Source organism: Danio rerio, chromosome 10 (genome assembly GCF_049306965.1).
Source record: "Danio rerio strain Tuebingen ecotype United States chromosome 10, GRCz12tu, whole genome shotgun sequence".
NCBI lineage: Eukaryota > Metazoa > Chordata > Actinopteri > Cypriniformes > Danionidae > Danio > Danio rerio.
The window spans coordinates 8,788,547-8,807,248 of NC_133185.1; the positions used below are offsets into that span (position 1 = coordinate 8,788,547).

Below are 18,702 nucleotides of genomic sequence, written 5' to 3' on the forward strand. Positions count from 1 at the left end.
AAGGGTGAGTAATTATTAATAAAATATTCATTTTTGGATGAACCTACCGTTTAATGGCTCTTGATGATACACTGAGGTCTTATGAATTGAAATGATCAGTCTGTGAAGGAAAGTACATTATTTATAACATTAGGTTCTTGATAGTCTAAAGTTGGTATAAACTCACATGAGCTGACTCTGTTATTAGAAGGCATGGATATTAATATTTTTTGGCATATTTGTGCTTATCTGACTTTAGAAATGCTGATAGACTTGCATTTTATGAATCGTAAAAGCCCACAGTTTCAGCTAAAATCTTTTTTTTTATGTTCTGCTAAAGCAAAGACATCACTTACATTTTTGATGGTCTGAAGGTGCATAAAGTAACCGCAAATGTTCATTTTTTGATTGAATTATCTCTTGAATGTGTTCTGTGTGAATGGCTGTGACTGTTAAACTGTAAACTGATCTGACCTCATGTCTTTCTCTCATCCAGTGAGCGACACTGCATTATGTTGGGTTGATTTCATATTTATGATTTATTCAGGAGCCTCTTTTCTTTTTTTAGGGTTCAGCAGATCCTCTGAACAGTGCGTTTCACCTGACCTACAACATGGTGCTCAATCTGCTGCGTGTGGAGGAGATCAACCCAGAGTACATGCTGGAGAAATCCTTTTACCAGTTCCAGCACTACAGAGCCGTGCCTGGCGTTGTGGATAGTAAGAACTGTTATTAGTTGCATACTTATAAAATGCATACTTTTAGTGGGAAATTGTAGCTGTGCTGATTTCTGTTAATAGATATGACAAATCATGCAGGTACTGGGCTACACCGATCAACTTGAAATATCTGAAATAATGACAATATAAACATTTAATATAGGCTCACTGTAATGATTCTTAAGACATATTTATAATTAAAGAAGAATTCGTTGAAAGTCCTGTTATTATTTACTCGTTCTCCATTGTTTTTTCAATCCTATATGAGCTTCTTTCTTCTTTTAAGCACACACATATATATTTTGAAGAGTTTAGGAAACAAATAGCCATTGACTTCCATAGTATTCTCTTTCCTAGCATTGACATTAATGGCTACAGGTTTCCAACTTAAAAAAAAAATCTTTAGCGTTAAACAGAAAAAACATAAATGTAATTAAGTCTGAATGTTTAGTTTTTGTTTGAACTGTGCCTTTAAATTTGTATTAGCTTGTTCATTAGAAGTATTACTTAAGTCATTGGTTTTTCACAGCCTTTAAAAACAGTTGGATGTTGTTTTTCTTGCTTTTGTTTTATTTGGTAATTCTGTGATTCTAACAGGGATGAAAAAGCTGGAGGAGGAATATAACGCCATACGAATCCCCAAGGAGGAGAGCGTGGTGACCTACTACAAGATTCGCCAACAGTTGGCCAAATTGGGCAAAGAAATCGAGGAGTTTATTCACAAACCCAGATACTGCCTGCCCTTCTTACAGCCAGGCAGACTGGTCAAGGTAAAGTTCCACTAAATATCATCTTAATCAAGCCAGCAAATTGTTGTGGAGATTATGGATATTCCAAATAAACATTTTTTTTTCTTTTCTTCTATATTAAGGTAAAAAAAGAAGATCTGGATTTTGGTTGGGGTGTAGTCGTCAATTTCCAAAAGAAGTCAAATGTCAAGGTACTGCCAAAAGCTCCCTTTTGCTTGAAATGAAAAATATATAATAAGAGACTTTGAGGAATCAAATTTAAAATCTCATAAAAAAAATGGCTACACCATATTTTAAATTATATTTTACATTATTAACAAACTTTAGCTCAAACTTTTAGTTCAACAAACTAATTATTAGCTGTTTATTAATAAGTAGTTAGGTAGTAGTTGGGTTTATGTATTGGGTACCATTAGGGATGTAAAATAAGATCCTACTTTATGAGTGCTAATAAACAGTTAATTTCTATAATAATAGACAGGTTATAAGCCAGTAGTAAATGCTTTGAATTGTTATTTTACCAAAACAAGTGAAGTCTGTTTACTTGGTGGCCATGCTTTTGACTTATGTTGCATTCAAAATAACTGACTTTGAATTTAGAATTCATGCCTATTAGAAATGTGTTTTGCATAGTATGAATGTGAGCATAATGAATGAAATTCTGATGTACTATATATCTGCCATGTTGTCATCACACAGCGAAAAAGCATCAGTTGCATTGTTTCTCTTCCGGTAATACATTTTCATTCATAGGCTGAGGCTTTATTGGGTAGTAAAGTGTCTATTAAAAAAAAATCACAATCTTGCTTTAAAGTGATATTTCACTCAAAAATGAATAATTTATTTTCCCCTCATAAGAAAGAAACTTAATTTGAACAAGTGAAGGGTGAATGAATTGACAATTTAAATATTTTGGGTGATCTACCGCTTTAAGTAGTAGGTTTTCTAGGAGGTAAAAACAGTTGGATCCTCCTAATGGTGTTAAAAGAGTCACATACTGTATTTATAAGGTACAATTCACCATAAAATATCATTCTGTCTTCATATAATGATGTATTGGCGGCCGCAAAATCAAACATGACGCGAGCTGACCGTGAGCTGTTACTACAGAGGGCGGACTATGATAGACACGTGCGTATGGCAAGCCGTATTAGCATTTAAACCTTTGTTCTGACTATCCATAAATATATTTAGAGATCTCTAATTATATTTTGACTAGTCATAATTATAATTCGACTAGTCAGAATGACAATTAGAGATATCTGCAATTACAATTGTACTAGTACGAAATCAGATTGGAGATATCTGCAAATATATTATGACTAGTCATATTTCTCCATTGACTTCCATTAAAAAAATATTTGCAGATATCTCTAAATGAGTTTTGACTAGTCACAATTGTAATTAGAGATATCTCCAAATGAATTTAATTAAATATGAATTAAATATATTTATGGATAGTTAGAACAAAGGTTTAAATGCTAAAACGGCTTGCCATACACGCGCGTCTGCTTCAGTGAACAGAACCTGCAGGTTGTGACTAACAGGCAATAAAGTAGTAAACAACATTCAGTTTGTGGAACAGAGTGATCAGTGCAGTGGAAATGAAACCGAAAACGTACACGTTATTTAAACAATCATATCGCATTTTAGAGTTATGATTACGACGAGCATTAACCGTTTTGAGTACAGAGGTACACAAAAATGCACGTCAACATGATACACTTGATAGCGCCGACATCAGCCATGCCGAAGAAATAGTAAACCTGCCTAAACTGCTGAAAAGAGCCACGACTGACCTGTGTAATGAAAAGACCGCCACCCTGTCACTCATCATGCCCAACATGAAGACAGCCATCCATAAAAACCTCTCAGACAGATACACATAAGTTCAGGATTATTTTATAGAACTGCTGATTACCTGGAAATGTGGATTTTTTTTTTTGCACACACAAAAAACGCAAGTGACCAAGCAAAGCCTTAAGCTCTTAATGTTAAATTCAATTGAATAGAAAGCTTATTTTTTTTGCACCTTTACTTAAATTGTTCCTTGATTTTGTCTCTGTCATTTCAATGATATTTTTTAAGAAGTTTTTAAATTGTTTTATTATCCAGAGACAGGCCTGTTCAATTTATTTTTTAAAGGTTTAGTTTAACAAGTTGAAACAAAAGAAATACATAAAGTTTACTTGGTAAAATTTGCATTTCAGTTTAATTTTCAATTTTTATTCCAAATATCGTGATACATATCGAATCGTGAACATTATATCGTGATACACATTGTATCGTGAGCTGAGTGTATCGTTACACCCCTAATGTCCGGCTGTTTGAACTCTTGAATCAAATTTTAACATGGCATGTTTTTGTTCACAATGTCACGTTAAGAATCAAGATTGTGATTGCTAAATTCTGATTGTGATGCAGAAGGAAGTGTAACGTTTGCTCTTTGTGTTGCTGTAGGCTGGCGGTGACCTTGATCCACTGTTTGTGGTGGAAGTTCTGGTTCACTGCAGTAAAGACAGCGTGAAGAACGCCGCCACGGAGTCAGCCAGACCCGCTGGCCCTGCAGAGAAGGGAGAGATGCAGGTGAGAGAACGACATGGGGAGTTTGATGGAGAACAGGCCTCTGAAACTCCACACCAGATTAGATTTTATGCAAAAACATTACTCGCCTCAGGCATGTGCAGGAAACCACCAAACTAGACTGAGATCAGAGGCCAGGACTATAAAACATGCTGTCTGAACTTGCATGAAAACCACCAAGAGTACTTTACAGTGCAGTAAAATCTTAATATAGATGCATATTTTTCCTCCATTATAAACCATGTTTTTATTTACATCTTTACCGTGATTTACAGGGGATACCCTGTAAAATGTCATCTAGTTTATATACAAAAAATATCTTAAAGAATCATTTGTTGACAAACAGAAAACTTTAATCGTGGTTTTTAAATCTTTTTACTTTGCCATCTTCCTAAAATATTCTATGTTTCATCTTTTAGTCAATTATGAATCATTTGATATATATTATCATTTATATGATCATTTGAAAATATAATAATTTTGAATGATTACATAAGTTTTATCAAATTAAATAAGACAGGCCAAGATAAGTGTCATTCAGGTATGCATTTTCCAAATAACGGCATAACACGCGGTTGGATTATAATAGTATAATGCTTAGTTTGGGAAATGGACGATGTAGTGACCAGTTTCCCAAATCAATAGCTGCTTTGTGCATAGCTGATCCATTGTTGAACTGTTAGTAAAAACGTAAAACATTCGCAATGGTACTTTTAGACGGGGTGGACTAACAACTTCAGGGGAAAAAAAACACAGACTTTTTTGTGCAAATGATATTGTTTTACACGAATGCATTGAAGAAAATGCATTTATTAGTTTTGGTAAAAACATGCACTCATTTTTCTTATTAATTAATTAATGTAAACGACATGTATAGGACCAAATGTATGTTTTCTTTACAAGTATTATTAAGAATATTCCATATAAAATTTCTAAGCTAACACATTCTAATCTTATAAATAAATCATATAAATCGTTCACTGCATCAAAATATAAATTTAATGTAGGCTATTTATTAAGAAATGAAAAAAATCCTACTTAATAATAATAATTATCATTATCATTATTATTATTATTATTATTCTTAAGTGGGATATTGTTTATTTATTATTATTTTTATACATAACAGGGAATAGAACACAACTAGGAACTGGTTCTAACTGCAGCTCTAGAGGTGTAGTTGCAAGTGTACAAGTTTGTGATGCAGTTTGCGAATTCTCATTGGAACAATGGATTTGGAAAACGGCAAATCAACGAACTACGTTTGTAACGACGAACTTGCGACCTTGGTTAGCTAACGATGGTTTTCAGAAACACACCCCAGAAAGGATAATGATTAAAACTCATCAAAGCTAGGAACTGGTTTGGTTTAAGATTAGTGGCATGTAATTATTCATAATTTAGTGCAGGGGTCACCAATCTCGGTCCTGGAGGGCCGTTGTCCCTGCAGGGTTTAGCTCCAACTTGCCTCAACACACCCTCCTGGATGTTTCAATTATACCTAATAAGACCTTGATTAGCTAGTTCAGGTGTGTTTGATTAGGGTAGGACACCAGCTCTCCAGGAACAAGTTTGGTGAGCCCTGATTTAGTATATTTACTACATGATTCAAATATATGGCATATGCAAATATATGTAGAAACACTGAGTAATATAGTGTTACCAGCATTTCTGTGTAGCTTTGTATTTATTATTAAGTATTTATTTATTATTGTATTTATCTTCGTTAGGTAAAAAAGCTATTCAGTTCCAATATTTGTATTTATATTTGTTATACATTTACCTATATACTATAACTTGTATTTAAAGGGCATAATTTTATTGAAAATAATTTATTCATAGTGCTTAAAAACAAATTTAGTTGTAAGTTGTTGCTGCCTTTATTGCACTGTTTTAAATTATATTACAAGATGCAAAAGTGAAAGCAAGAAAAACGGAGCAGCAATAATTATTTGACCAGAGTGATTATTATGGTGCATGAGCATTCAGTTAACATTTTTAATTTGGAACTTGAGTTAATTATTTGCATACTTTAATTTATATCCTTTAAAATATCTAAAATGATTTTCAGAAGTTTAGCAAACAGGGACAGCATCAAGTTATTTCAGTCAATATAAATATAGATTAATGCTATGGCAGAATGAATTTAATCCTGATCAAATCCTTAATCTCCCCTTTTTCTGGTTTGACTAGGTTTCTTCTGGTTGATAGTAGCATATAAATGTTCTTGAAACAATGTTTTCTAGAAAAAACTTCTCAATGCAGACTTTGTGTGGTGGTTTTCCTCTTCTGACCTATTTCCTCCAGTGTTAAGTGATTTAGCCAGAGCTCCAGAGGTTTCACCGCTGAATGGCTTTAGCTGATGGCTCTTGTTTTTCTTCCTCATAAACTCTGCTTTATGTCTCCGCGCGTCCCGCTGAATGTGTTTAGACTGACCCTCTGCTTTTGCTCATATAAGGCTGTGAGGTAATGTTGTGTTTGTGCTTCAGGTCGTTCCTGTGATTCTTCATCTCATCACCTCTATTAGTTCTGTGCGCCTCTACATCCCTAAAGACCTGCGGCCCTATGATAACCGGCAGAGCATGCTCAAATCCATACAGGTCAGCACTACATTTACTACACACAGACACTACATAAACTGCCCACATTATTTCTCATCTTTTCATTGCATCACAGCACTACTAATAATAATTTAATCCTTCACACCATTGTTCATAATTTCCTATTTAATTGTGTTTTATTTACTAGCATTTCTTACTTTAATGGTGTACTATTTACATCATTTAAACTTTTTATTTTTTTTGTGGCATACCAACTACAAATTAATTTTTTTACAGCAAACTACTGTAAATATTCTTAGTTTATTATTTTTATGCTATATATTTAAAACATTTTTTTAAATACTTGAAATAAAGTATTTATTTTAGTGCGCTTATATCATTCATTGTTTCTTTTAATACTTGTCATATAAATAACAAATTCGTTGTCATACCAATGGCTCTACGCATTATTTTTTATGACAAGCTTTAGCATTATTTGGGATTACTTCTCACATTATTTCACATTTTATCGCAGATAATGACATTTAATCTGGTTTTGTCATTTTCATTTAATTTGCTTATTTATCTGCCACATTATTATTTATCTACCTTTTAAATGCCTTACTGCTCTAACTACATTTTTGATGTCATACTAGCTTAATTGTTTATGGCATACTAGCACCACTAATCTAAATTTTAGCATACTACTCATGCAAATTATGATTTCTTGGCATACTACACTCACTACTGTTATAATTTGTTATACTGCCCACTCTAATTATATTTTTATTGGCAAACTACTCACTATATTATTTGTAAAGGGATGGTTCACCCAGAAATGAGGATTCTTTTACTCACTCCACTTATCACATACCCGTTTAAATTCTTCTTATAATGAACACAAAAGAAGATTGACTTCCAAATGTTTTGTTTTTCTGCTATTGATGTCAGTGCTTACGGGTTTCCAACATTCTTCAAAATATCTTTTTTTGTTTAAAACCGAAAAGAAACTCATAAATGTTGTGGGTGAGTAAATAATGAATACATTTTTATTTTAGGTGTGAAGTATTCTTTTAAAGTCACTACCCATTTAATTTATGATAATATATTTTATTTATAGTGTGCTTTTCTCAGAACCAAAGCGCTAACAGGCATATAAGGCAAACAAACCAGAACAATAAAAACAGTAAACAAAAAGACCACAATAAAATATGATTGATTCAATACAATTGGATGATAAAATTAACAACAAAAAAGAATCAATCCAAGTTAAAAGCAACAGTAAAAAGGTGAGTCTTGAAGTTTCTTAAAACATTCCAGAGAAACGGCATTCCTGATGCTGATGGGTTGGCCATTCCATAACTTTTTGGCACTGTACGAAAAAGCACGACCACCCATAGTCTTCAGTTTACAGCGTGGCTGATACAACAAAAGTCCGGATGAAGATTGAAGACTACGCGTAGGAGTGGCCAGAGTTACCAGGTCACAGATGTAGTCAGGTGCCAGCCCATGAACTGTTTTGTATGTTAAAATCAGAGTCTTGATGTTCTACTAGCATTCTTTATTTTTTTTATCTTTTGACATTACATGTACTGCTCATTTTTCTGGGCACATTGCTTGCATTAATAATTTTATTAAGTAATTGACATTTTCACTTGAGAACTATTTACATTGTTTATACATGCCACTTAATTTTTATGACACTAAACCGTATCCCTACTACTTTGGTCGCATACCTCCTCACATTCTACTACACTAAGTGTGGGCACATGAGCTAGTATTCCATCCCAAGCATAACAAACAACTTAATCTGGTTAATCCTGAACTCTTCCCAAGACACACTCCTTTTAAATTCGACCCATTTGATCTCAATTAGCTGCGAATGCTAATCTGCAGCTGTTTTTCTTGTTGGAAGGTGTCGAATGATGGCCATTATAATAATTCAACAGATTTGAAAGATAAAAGCATGGTTTGTTTCTCTTTTTCAGGAGGTGCAGAAACGTTTCCCAGATGGGATACCGTTGCTGGATCCCATAGATGACATGGGAATCAAGGATCCCGCCCTGAAGAAGGTCATCCAGAAGGTGGAGGCATTCGAGCACAGGATGTACACGCACCCGCTGCACAGCGACCCCAACCTGGAGGCCGTTTACAAACTCTGTGAGAAGAAAGCGCTGGTGAGTTCACTGGAGAATTAGGGCTACAGAGCTTCTTTTTATGGCCTGTTACAATTGCTGTTTTTTATTTAGTTTAATTTTCATTTAATTTAATATTATTTTTTTTCAATTTTTATTTTATTTTAAATTGTATTTGATTTAAAATTTTATATTTAATCAAATTTTTTAAGAAATCTGTTAAAGTAAAATAATTTTCCTTGTGGTTATTTTAAGCGCAACATTTAGTATTATCTTTTTAAGGCAAAAGATACATCTGTCTTGATATATATGATATATATATCTATCTCAGAGAAAGCGTTAGACTTTCTCTGTCCAACATTTTGACGGAGAGGGTTTTCGAAATTTCCGTTATAACTTATTATTGATCGTTATTTAATTTGCAGACTTTCTGATTGCTTTTTTTCATTTATGTTATAATAATGAAACTTGCATGACTAGCATATAGACTAAATTTTTCATTTATTTATTTGACAAATGAACAAAAACTCCTATCTGTCATAACTCATATCTTCCTCCTGCGTCGACCTGAACTGGGTGCTTGCCCGTTGCTTAATCAAACGCATCAAGAGAGACTGTCTCTGCCTCAAAGTCGACTTCTAAGGCTGCGATCAGAAAGTTTGCTGGATTCTCTCTATGTTCGATTTCCCGATCCTGCAAGCACTCGTTTCATCAGGAAAAAATACTACAGCATGCCTGTACCAGGGGCACGGCTGCACCCCTCTGAGTCCGGTAGTGCTCACAACGCACCCCAGATAGCAAAATATACTCGGGTCAGTTCCGGCTAGATTCTCGCCTGCCGGAGACTCCAATCGGGCCAGATGTGGCAGCTGTAAGCAAGCCGACGCTGCCGCATCCGAGCCAGAATCGGCCCGCGAGTAATGTGTGCTGCGGCCCGGAGCTGGCGCGACTCAGTCTTCATATACCTTCATATAAAACCTTTTGTTATTACATTGGTACTTGATACATGGTATTACAACCATTTGAGTTGATAAACACAAAGTGTAGGCACTGCGTTTAACCTTTGAACAAAATGTGAACAGCATACATATACGATAACGAAAATAATCAAACAAAGGACATAATAAATAATAAACGTTTATTGATTGCAAGAAACAAATAATATTAAAAATAAATAAATAATTTTGTAGTGCACAAGAACATCAATATAAAAACAGTAAACCTGACCTCCTTGCTAGCTGCCACTTGGTTGGATCGTATTTTCGTCTGTTTGTTCTTCATCGTCCACTGCATCACTTCTATTCACTGCATCACTTCTACTTCTATATCACAACTATTTGGCCGTTTAAAGAAACTTCTCACACTCAGCTGCTGTGACATTTTTGCAACTGAACGCAGCGGTGACAGAGGAGACAAAACGAGCAATCGCCATCAGCTGGACAAGAGTGAGAATTACAGTTAGCTACAAGTTACAATAGATCACCCTCAGCATAATCCGTCAAAATGACGGATCACCGTCAGATTTTTGGCTTTGAGAAATGTACTAGTTGCGAAGTAGAATCAACTTTTCTTAACAACTTTGTAAATCTACCACAACCTAATTGTTCAAGATCCTAATTCAGTCTACAAGTAGTGTCATTGTCACGTTGTTTGAACTTGTAGGGTTAAACATTTCTGACATTTGGGCTGCATAAGATTTACCTTTTTTTCTTTTTTAGTCCAAATAGCATGTGAGGTCTCAACCCTCTTCTGGAGCTCATTTGCATTTAAAGTGTAACACCAAAAAACACTGTTTGCTCACAACCAAATAGAGGCAAATTTGACAGGCTGTAAAGATCTGCAAGGTATTATAAGCTGAAACTTCACAGATAGGTTCTCAACACAACAAAAGCCCCTTTCACACAGTGATACCGGTAAATATCTGGAAAATATCCGGAACGACTTTACCGGTATATTCAAAAAAGCGCTGTTCACACGGGCGAGGACGTTACCGAAATTTTCCGGAAAAGAGCATTCACACATCCATTCGAAAATACCGGTAAATTCTGACATCATTCACCACAAATGAGCTTTAAACGGCTGAGCTTGTATTTGTAAACATTTGACTAAATTACAAACTCTGTGGATGATCAATATTGTGAACAACTTTCTCAGGATCACTTTCGCATGTCGAGATGTTCAAAATATGTGCGTGTGCAGGCGCTCACAGGCTGTTTCACAGGCACACGCAAAGCTTGAAGGTAAACAAACAACGGCTTATCATAAGCATCTCATCGATGATTATTTACACAGTTGGCATTAAGAAAAACATATAAACGTGATCTGACTAACTTCTAGCAGCTAAATGTGTCTGGAAAAATATTCAAAGGCTTTTATTCTCATAAACCGCGCGGACGTAAATGCGTCTGACTGTTGTGATTGGCTAAAGCAGACGTCTCACGTCAGCACGTTCTAGACGTGCACGCGCTTATTCTGGCAATCTTCCTTCTGCATTCACACAGCGCAGCATTCCGGCAAATTGCCGGTATTGTTACCAATTCTCTTTCCGGAAAAAACGAAGCCAGAACGAATTTTCCGGTATTTTCAAAAAGGACCTGTTCACACATACAACCTTTCCGGAAAATTGCCAGCAATTTTCCGGAAAGGTCTGTATGTGTGAAAGGGGCTAAAGATTTATATATTACATCTTTTGAAAAAAGGCTTTTGTCATGTCTCTTTTACTCGACAAAAAAACCTGATGTGCACAGCAAGAAAAACTACACCAAAAAAGCTGGCACGCAAGGATGATTTTCGAGCCTATTGCCAAGGTTAAATGCCTCCTGACTAAACAAAGGGTGCCAATGTGAGTGTGAACATTATCGCGGAAACACCAAATAAATAAAAGCGTCATTCAAAAACAAGACAAAAACTTTTGATGATGTTGCCACTTTTGTTGTGCACTAATGCACAAAACAGTCTATCCGGAATTTTAGGAATTTTAGATGTAATAGGATTTAATGGCGAGTTTAATTTCACTTACATTATTTCCATAGAGAAGGTTAAACAGAAATGGTTAAACATCCATGTGCATGAGCCTTCAGCTTTGTTTTCATTACTTATTTACCATATAAAGCATATGCATGAAGTGTTAATCATGTAAAACTTTCCATCCATTGCTATTGACTTATAATTATTGAGGTTTTCATGACATCTGCATGTAGGATGTGCGTAAATGCACAGATGTCACGATGGATTGATATAAATGTCATCTGTGTTCATGAACACTCTGTTTATCTGAAATACAGCTCTATTGTTTGACGCACTAGAAAAGGGTGGGTTTCACTTCCTGCGACTGAAATCTTGAAGGTCCACAAGAACCAAACAAAAGCGGGAAGCTGGCTTTAGTTCAGGGTGAATAGGTGCTCAAATCGGATCATAGATGATCATAAGGCCACATAGTTGCTCGTATTGTGCTGTGGTATTAAGGGGATCAGTGTTTTTGTTTTAATTTGTTCCCTGCAGGCATTTGTGCGTTGGTTATTTTTGTGGTTGGATTGTGTGATCTGGAATAAAATGGTCAGATGTGTTATGGGGGCTTGGAATATCCTTGCAGACCAGATTGTTGACTAGACTGCTGGTTAGATTTATTTTATAAAGTTTTTTAATCTACACAGATATCATAATGCTGCATTATCATGGGGAATGTTTTATTAACCAAATAAAACTTTTTTTTATTACTTTCTTATTTTATTTAGTTTCAGCTTGAGAAGTCTAGTACAAAATGTGTAATTACATTTTATTTGTAATACAAATGTGAAATTTTTTTGTTGTGCATAGTACAACAAACATTTTTGAAGATTTTTTAAGTATAAGTCTGAGATTTACTTCAATTTAGTTGTGCAGATAGATAGATAGATAGATAGATAGATAGATAGATAGATAGATAGATAGATAGATAGATAGATAGATAGATAGATAGATAGATAGATAGATAGATAGATAGATAGATAGATAGATAGATAGATAGATAGATAGATAGATAGATAGATAGATAGATTGATTGATTGATTGATTATATACATATTAGGGATGCACCAATATGGATTTTTTTGGCTGATACCGATAACCAATAACTCTTCAGACTTGGAGGCCTATATATATATATATATATATATATATATATATATATATATATATATATATATAGGAAGATAATTATAAATATTTCAAAATGTTATATCTTTATACAGCAAACTTCATAAAAGATTGAGCTGCTCTTATAAACTGAATAGTCTATACTCAAAGCAAAAAAGCTATTTCAAAATTGCAAGGTGATTATATAGATGCAACTTGACTGTTGAATAAAAATAATAGGTTAAAAAACGAAATGGGATTTGATCAACAATCAAGTTAAATATATTTTAAATAAGATGAAAATGAAAGAGCTAAGACTGAAATCAGCTCAAATGATCTTGAATAAAACATGTTACAATGATGTACACATGTACAAATATGTCATTTCTGAAAAAGCCTTTTTTTAGATGTGTTTTGACAGTTTAGAGCCATCGTATAAGTAAACAGCTAAATACAGACAGTACGTTTTAGTATGTTTAGAAAATCCGGCACAGATTTATCGTATTTGGTGTTTTAAATTCTTTTGAACACATGTAACTGCAGTGCTTGTCCACCAGACAACGCTTCTTTGTTCGTTCTTGCTGTCAATTGCGGGAAAAATGATCGATAAAAAGTTTATGATAAACCGCTGTGAGTTTAAATCAACTGCAGGTGCAGAGTTGCCATCACAGTCAGAGTTTGATACAAAACCTGCATTGAGCATGACTTTGACAAACACAGTGCATAATATAAAGACAGAATGTGCGGCGAGTTGAGAGCCCCTATGACTGGATTCACCTCTCCCACGTGCTAGTGTTTGTGTGCGTACGCGTGGGTGTGCGGTGACGGCTCTCATGCGCGCTCGTTATAATCAATATGAATATTTCGATCAAACTGAAAACAATCTTACATCAACAACACATGGCAAGCAACGCATTGATAATAACCAATACTCCTATTAGATTGCAAACGACTTATGTTTACACGTGTTGTAAAATGGGCGGGTTCTTTAAGGGACGGGGCTGCAGTTTGGTGTGGGTGTGTGTGTGTGTGTGTGTGTGTGTGTGAAGCGAAGAGGAAGAGAGATAAAAGGTATGGTTTTTTCGCAATGAGACTATTTTCATTGATGTTTCCTCTTTGGGGACTGATTTGTTGTACCACACGGAAAGTTATAAAGAATTTGGACCAAGTTATATGTGTTCTCGTTCATTTACAAGCTGCAACAAAAAGAGAAGGTAGTTAACCCCAAAACTAATATTATTCGGCGTGATAAGTGAATCTTCCCTGCTATCTCTGAAAACAACAAAGAGACAGGGCAGTAAAGGTTTATACATGTAATATTTTTTTCCTGAGGTGATTTAAAGCAAAATACACTACATCAAACATATCTACAATGATAAGAAACATGGTTACTTACTGAGTTATTAACGCACAGCAACACCACATGAAGAAAGGAAGGACTTTGAAGGAACAAACAATGTGAGAAGAGATCCATTATAATGCACTGGACAGGTCTAAACATGTTCCGCCCACGGCGTGCGCGAGACAGGCAGGTCTGTACATTTACGTAATTTATCGGCTTAAAGATATCGGCCTAATTTAGACATCGAATCGATAATCTTAAAAATAACATTTAACGGCCGATAACGATATGGCCGCTAATATATATCGAGCATCCCTAAAACAATTTAATATAATTTACTTTTGTAAAGATAATTTAAATATTATATTGTAATATTATTAAATAATATATTATTCAATTCTAAAACATTGCCATCTAAAGATTGAAAACCCTGACCTATTAGATTTTACAATGCATAATTTATGCCTTTTTTTTTTTTTTTTTTTTTTTTTTTGCAAAATTTTATTCATCAGTTTCTGTGGTCTGGTCATTTTTTAGCAATTAAAAATAAATAAAAAAAATAAAAATACTCTTGGTATTTTCTGGCTTACATTGAGACCCAATTGTTCATTGAGCTCATGTCCTGAATATACTGAATATAGGTCATGACATTTAAACACATTAGCATTATAAAATTAATCATGATTGGGTGGCAAATGCAGAAGAGTTTATTGTGCGTGGTTGGAATGCGGTGTGGAGGAGTGAGAAATTCCTGCCCTTTTTGCTTGAACACAATTGAGCTCTTCTCCCATGTCCTGTTTTCAGTCTCTGTCTGAGGGATCTGAGATAAGCTGTAAAGTGGATAATGGCATTAGGGCTGAGGAGTGAATCAACTGCACTGTAGCCAAACAACTTCATTAACCTTTCCCTCCAGACTGATACCAGCTATCTGATATCTTCAATGAAAGGACGCTAATTATAATATTAACTAGTTTACCTTCAAATAATTTGGTCAGCTGTTTAATCCACTCTAATCTCATTACAGTTGAGTGCTGTTATCTTGAATAATGTGATAATACCAATAATACAAATGAAAAATAAAACAAAGGCTTTGAGACACTACTTTTAGAGATAAAAAAAAGTTACAAATACACAAGCAATGAAATATTGTTGGCGAACAATAGCAATACATGACTGTCATATGGGAGTAAACATAGAGGCCACTTAAATCTCGGAATGCTACAAATTTGCAGAGAGGCATAAGTAGGATGCAAACGAACATAAGGGGAAGAAAAAGCAAAAGATTTTTTGTCTTCAGTAGGCTGGTTTCTATCCTAACGGAAAGCTAATATTTTCACAGTTCTCAAAAAAAAATTTAAAATTAAAATATTGAGTGTTTTCTCATCAATTTGCTGAAGAGGCTGACTGCAGTATTGGTAACCTAGTAACCGTTGTAATGTTCACCATAATGTTCATGTCAAAAGTGCCTCTCATTATTTGCATTCATTCTTTTTCTCACAAGTTCAAAATTACTATTGCGGTAATTTCAAAACTTGTGACATGTCTACATACACAATAGCAGAGTAATAGAAATCCAGCTAGTCAAGCTTTTATAGAGCTGTCACCATAATACTTAAATCAAATTTTGGGGTATTTTCAATGTCAATTGGAAGAGATACAAAGTAAATTTGAATTTGTTCACACAGAGGCATCATTACAAAGTTTCTGATCTGTATCTGACAAACTATCACGTGCTGTACTATGAAAGTTAATCAAATAAGAAAAAATAATAATAAATCTGATTCTATGTGGTTTGGGCTGTTATGGGTGTTAAAGTTTAGGTCACTTGCTTGAAATTGAGGATAGCCTTGGGTCTATTTGTTACAAGTGATGTCAAGTAGCCCACTTCTTGTTTATCCTCAGTTATATTTGGTGTTTGTCATACAGTGAAAATCGAAAAGCTTGTTTCCAAAAATTTAAATTTGTGGTGTTTTTTTTTTCTCTAAGAAGAATAGAAGCTTCACAAGAATTGACTCTTGATTGAATTAATGAATTAATGGACTTGTTTTCTATATGGCATCTATAAGTTTGTTGATGTGCATTTCAAAGGACCGCTTTGACTACAAGTATTGGAAAACACTAATGTTTATAGATGCTATTTGTGAAAACTGCTAAAGATGTTTTTTGTAAACCAAATGTGTGTTTTGAGTTGTGACTTTGATTTGAGTTGTGAATTTTTCAAATGTACCAACTTCAGAAATGTAGTTGTCGATACTTAATCTCACACATTAACACACAACCTTTTGCATCTTTGTGTTTTAGATTGCGGGTGATATTAAAGCAGCAAAGCGAGAGCTAAAGAAAGCCCGCACCGTGTTGCAGATGGATGAGTTGAAGTGCAGAAAGCGTGTGCTGCGCCGACTGGGATTCGCTACTTCCTCTGATGTCATCGAGATGAAGGGCCGTGTGGCATGCGAGATCAGCAGGTATGATGCTCATTTGCTGATGCAGCATTCACAGCACAGCACTATTCTGCACTAAAGCAAAAAAAGTGCTTATTTTCAGCACTTAGATTTGTTTCTGAAGTGTCCCGTTGCGCTCTTGTGTTTACAGTGCAGATGAGCTGCTGCTGACAGAGATGATGTTTAACGGCTTGTTCAATGACCTGACGGCGGAGCAGGCCACCGCTCTCCTCAGCTGCTTCGTCTTCCAGGAAAACGTAAGGCCAACATAGCGTCATGCTCTCGCAGAAATGTGGTCAAGATGGAATACGGGGGAAGTCAATAGGTAGTGACAGTTATGGGCCCCAATAACCTGTTGTGTTTGGCTTGAAATGGGGTTATTCAAAGGTCTAGTCTTTAGTTGGGAGAAGCGTGCAAAGAGTGTGCCATGATACTGCAAGTTAATTAATGGAAGTGTGTATCAGTATTCAACTATATAACTGATACCATAGATTCAATATTATTGAAGTTGGAGCTGAAGAGGCCTTTAAAATAACATGTTTTGACTTTGAAAAATGTGAGGTGGGGATTAGTAATAGAGAAACATTTTGCAGAAATGTTTTGATGTGTTTATAGAACACTGTATCATGCAAATTACTGTAAGGGTCCATCTATTAGTCCTATGACGAAACTAACAGCATGGGTGAAGGTTAAATGCATGTAAGCCCTTTAGTACATGTGAAAATAAATATTTTTATTCGTTAAAATTTATTTTAATTTGTTTCCATCTCCGAATTTTAATCTGACTGCAATATATAATAATGTAAAATTTAGATTCATCTAATTCAAGCTAATTACTCTAATTTAGATTGATTAACCTAATAAATCCTTATTTTCAATTAATGGTTCATCGTTTACCTGAAGTCGCTTGGAGTCAGTATGCTGGCCAGTTCATCTGAGTAATAATCTCTAAGTAATAATTGGCCGCCCCATGCTTGCACATACTTAAAAGTGTTTGATTTAGCCCCTAAATTATATCATACTAAGTCAGTGATTGTCTGAATGTATGACTATTCCTGGTTGTAGGCTGCGGATAAATCAGCCTTAACAATCTAATAGATTTAAATGATTTCAGGAGATATTAGAGTCAAACAATAATTTTACATTTATTAGTCACGCAAAGATATTCCATTCCAATTTACATAATTAAACAAAAGCGGTCCCACTTTATATTAAGTGGCCTTAACTAATATGTACTTACACAGGAGTTAATTTGTTTGTTACAATGTACTTATTGTACAAATACATGTATTTGCTGTGTACTGATGCTTGATTAAATACATGTATGTAATTACATCTGTAATTAACTTTTGTAATTACATTTGTAAATACACAGTTGACCATCCCTTACACCTTAACCTACCCTTAAACCTACCCATACCACCAAACCTGTGGATAACCCAACCTCTATCCCAAATCAAAAGCACCACAAGTGTTCTCAAATACATTATAAACACAGTAAGTACATTGTATTTATTTTTTTTGATGTAAGTACAAAGTAGTTAGGGACACTTAATATAAAGTGGGACCAAATAAGCCAATCAAGATTGTACAACATCAATTACATTTAAGAGATGAATACCTTACCATGTAGAAATACATTGCAGCATACAATTCCTGATCCAGAGCTCAGACTCACAAACTGCAATTAGGGTATCCCGACTACAGGATCCCACAGACACCTTTGCACCCTTTGCCTAAATACTCAAATCATCATAAATTCGAGACGATAAAAGCTTCACCAAGACTCTTGCCTGGTCATGAGTTTATGTGAAGACCATTTTCCCTGGAGTGGAGCATCTGGCAACGATCTTATCAAAGTCAAAACCCAAAATAACTAATATAAGGCCGTACTCACACTAGGTACAGTTGCCTCGAACCGGGCCAAAGCACGCTTGTCCCCCCTCCCGTCTCCCCCGACGGCCCGCGCTCACACCATATCGGGCCTCGGCACGCTTACGTCATCGCTGCTGCGCTGTTCAGAAGCGCTCTCTATGGCAAGCCTTTTTAGCATTTAAATCTTTGTTCTGACTCCATAAATATATTTAGAGATATCTCTAAT

The 18,702-nt window shown here is 35.0% G+C and overlaps 1 protein-coding gene across 2 annotated transcripts in view; it reads left to right on the forward strand.

Moving 5' to 3' along the window:
* Nucleotides 1-18,702, forward strand: part of mtrex (Mtr4 exosome RNA helicase) — a 68,656-nt gene that overhangs the window by 37,952 nt on the left and 12,002 nt on the right. The window contains exons 16-23 of one of the 2 annotated variants that reach the window (XR_012385868.1): nt 548-698; nt 1,296-1,468; nt 1,570-1,638; nt 3,908-4,033; nt 6,520-6,630; nt 8,559-8,747; nt 16,462-16,625; nt 16,753-18,487. Coding sequence is in view for 1 of the 2 variants with exons in the window: in NM_214768.1 (NP_999933.1) it covers nt 548-698; nt 1,296-1,468; nt 1,570-1,638; nt 3,908-4,033; nt 6,520-6,630; nt 8,559-8,747; nt 16,462-16,625; nt 16,753-16,858 (1,089 nt within the window). In the remaining variant the exon portion in view is untranslated. 2 annotated transcript variants of the gene reach the window in all.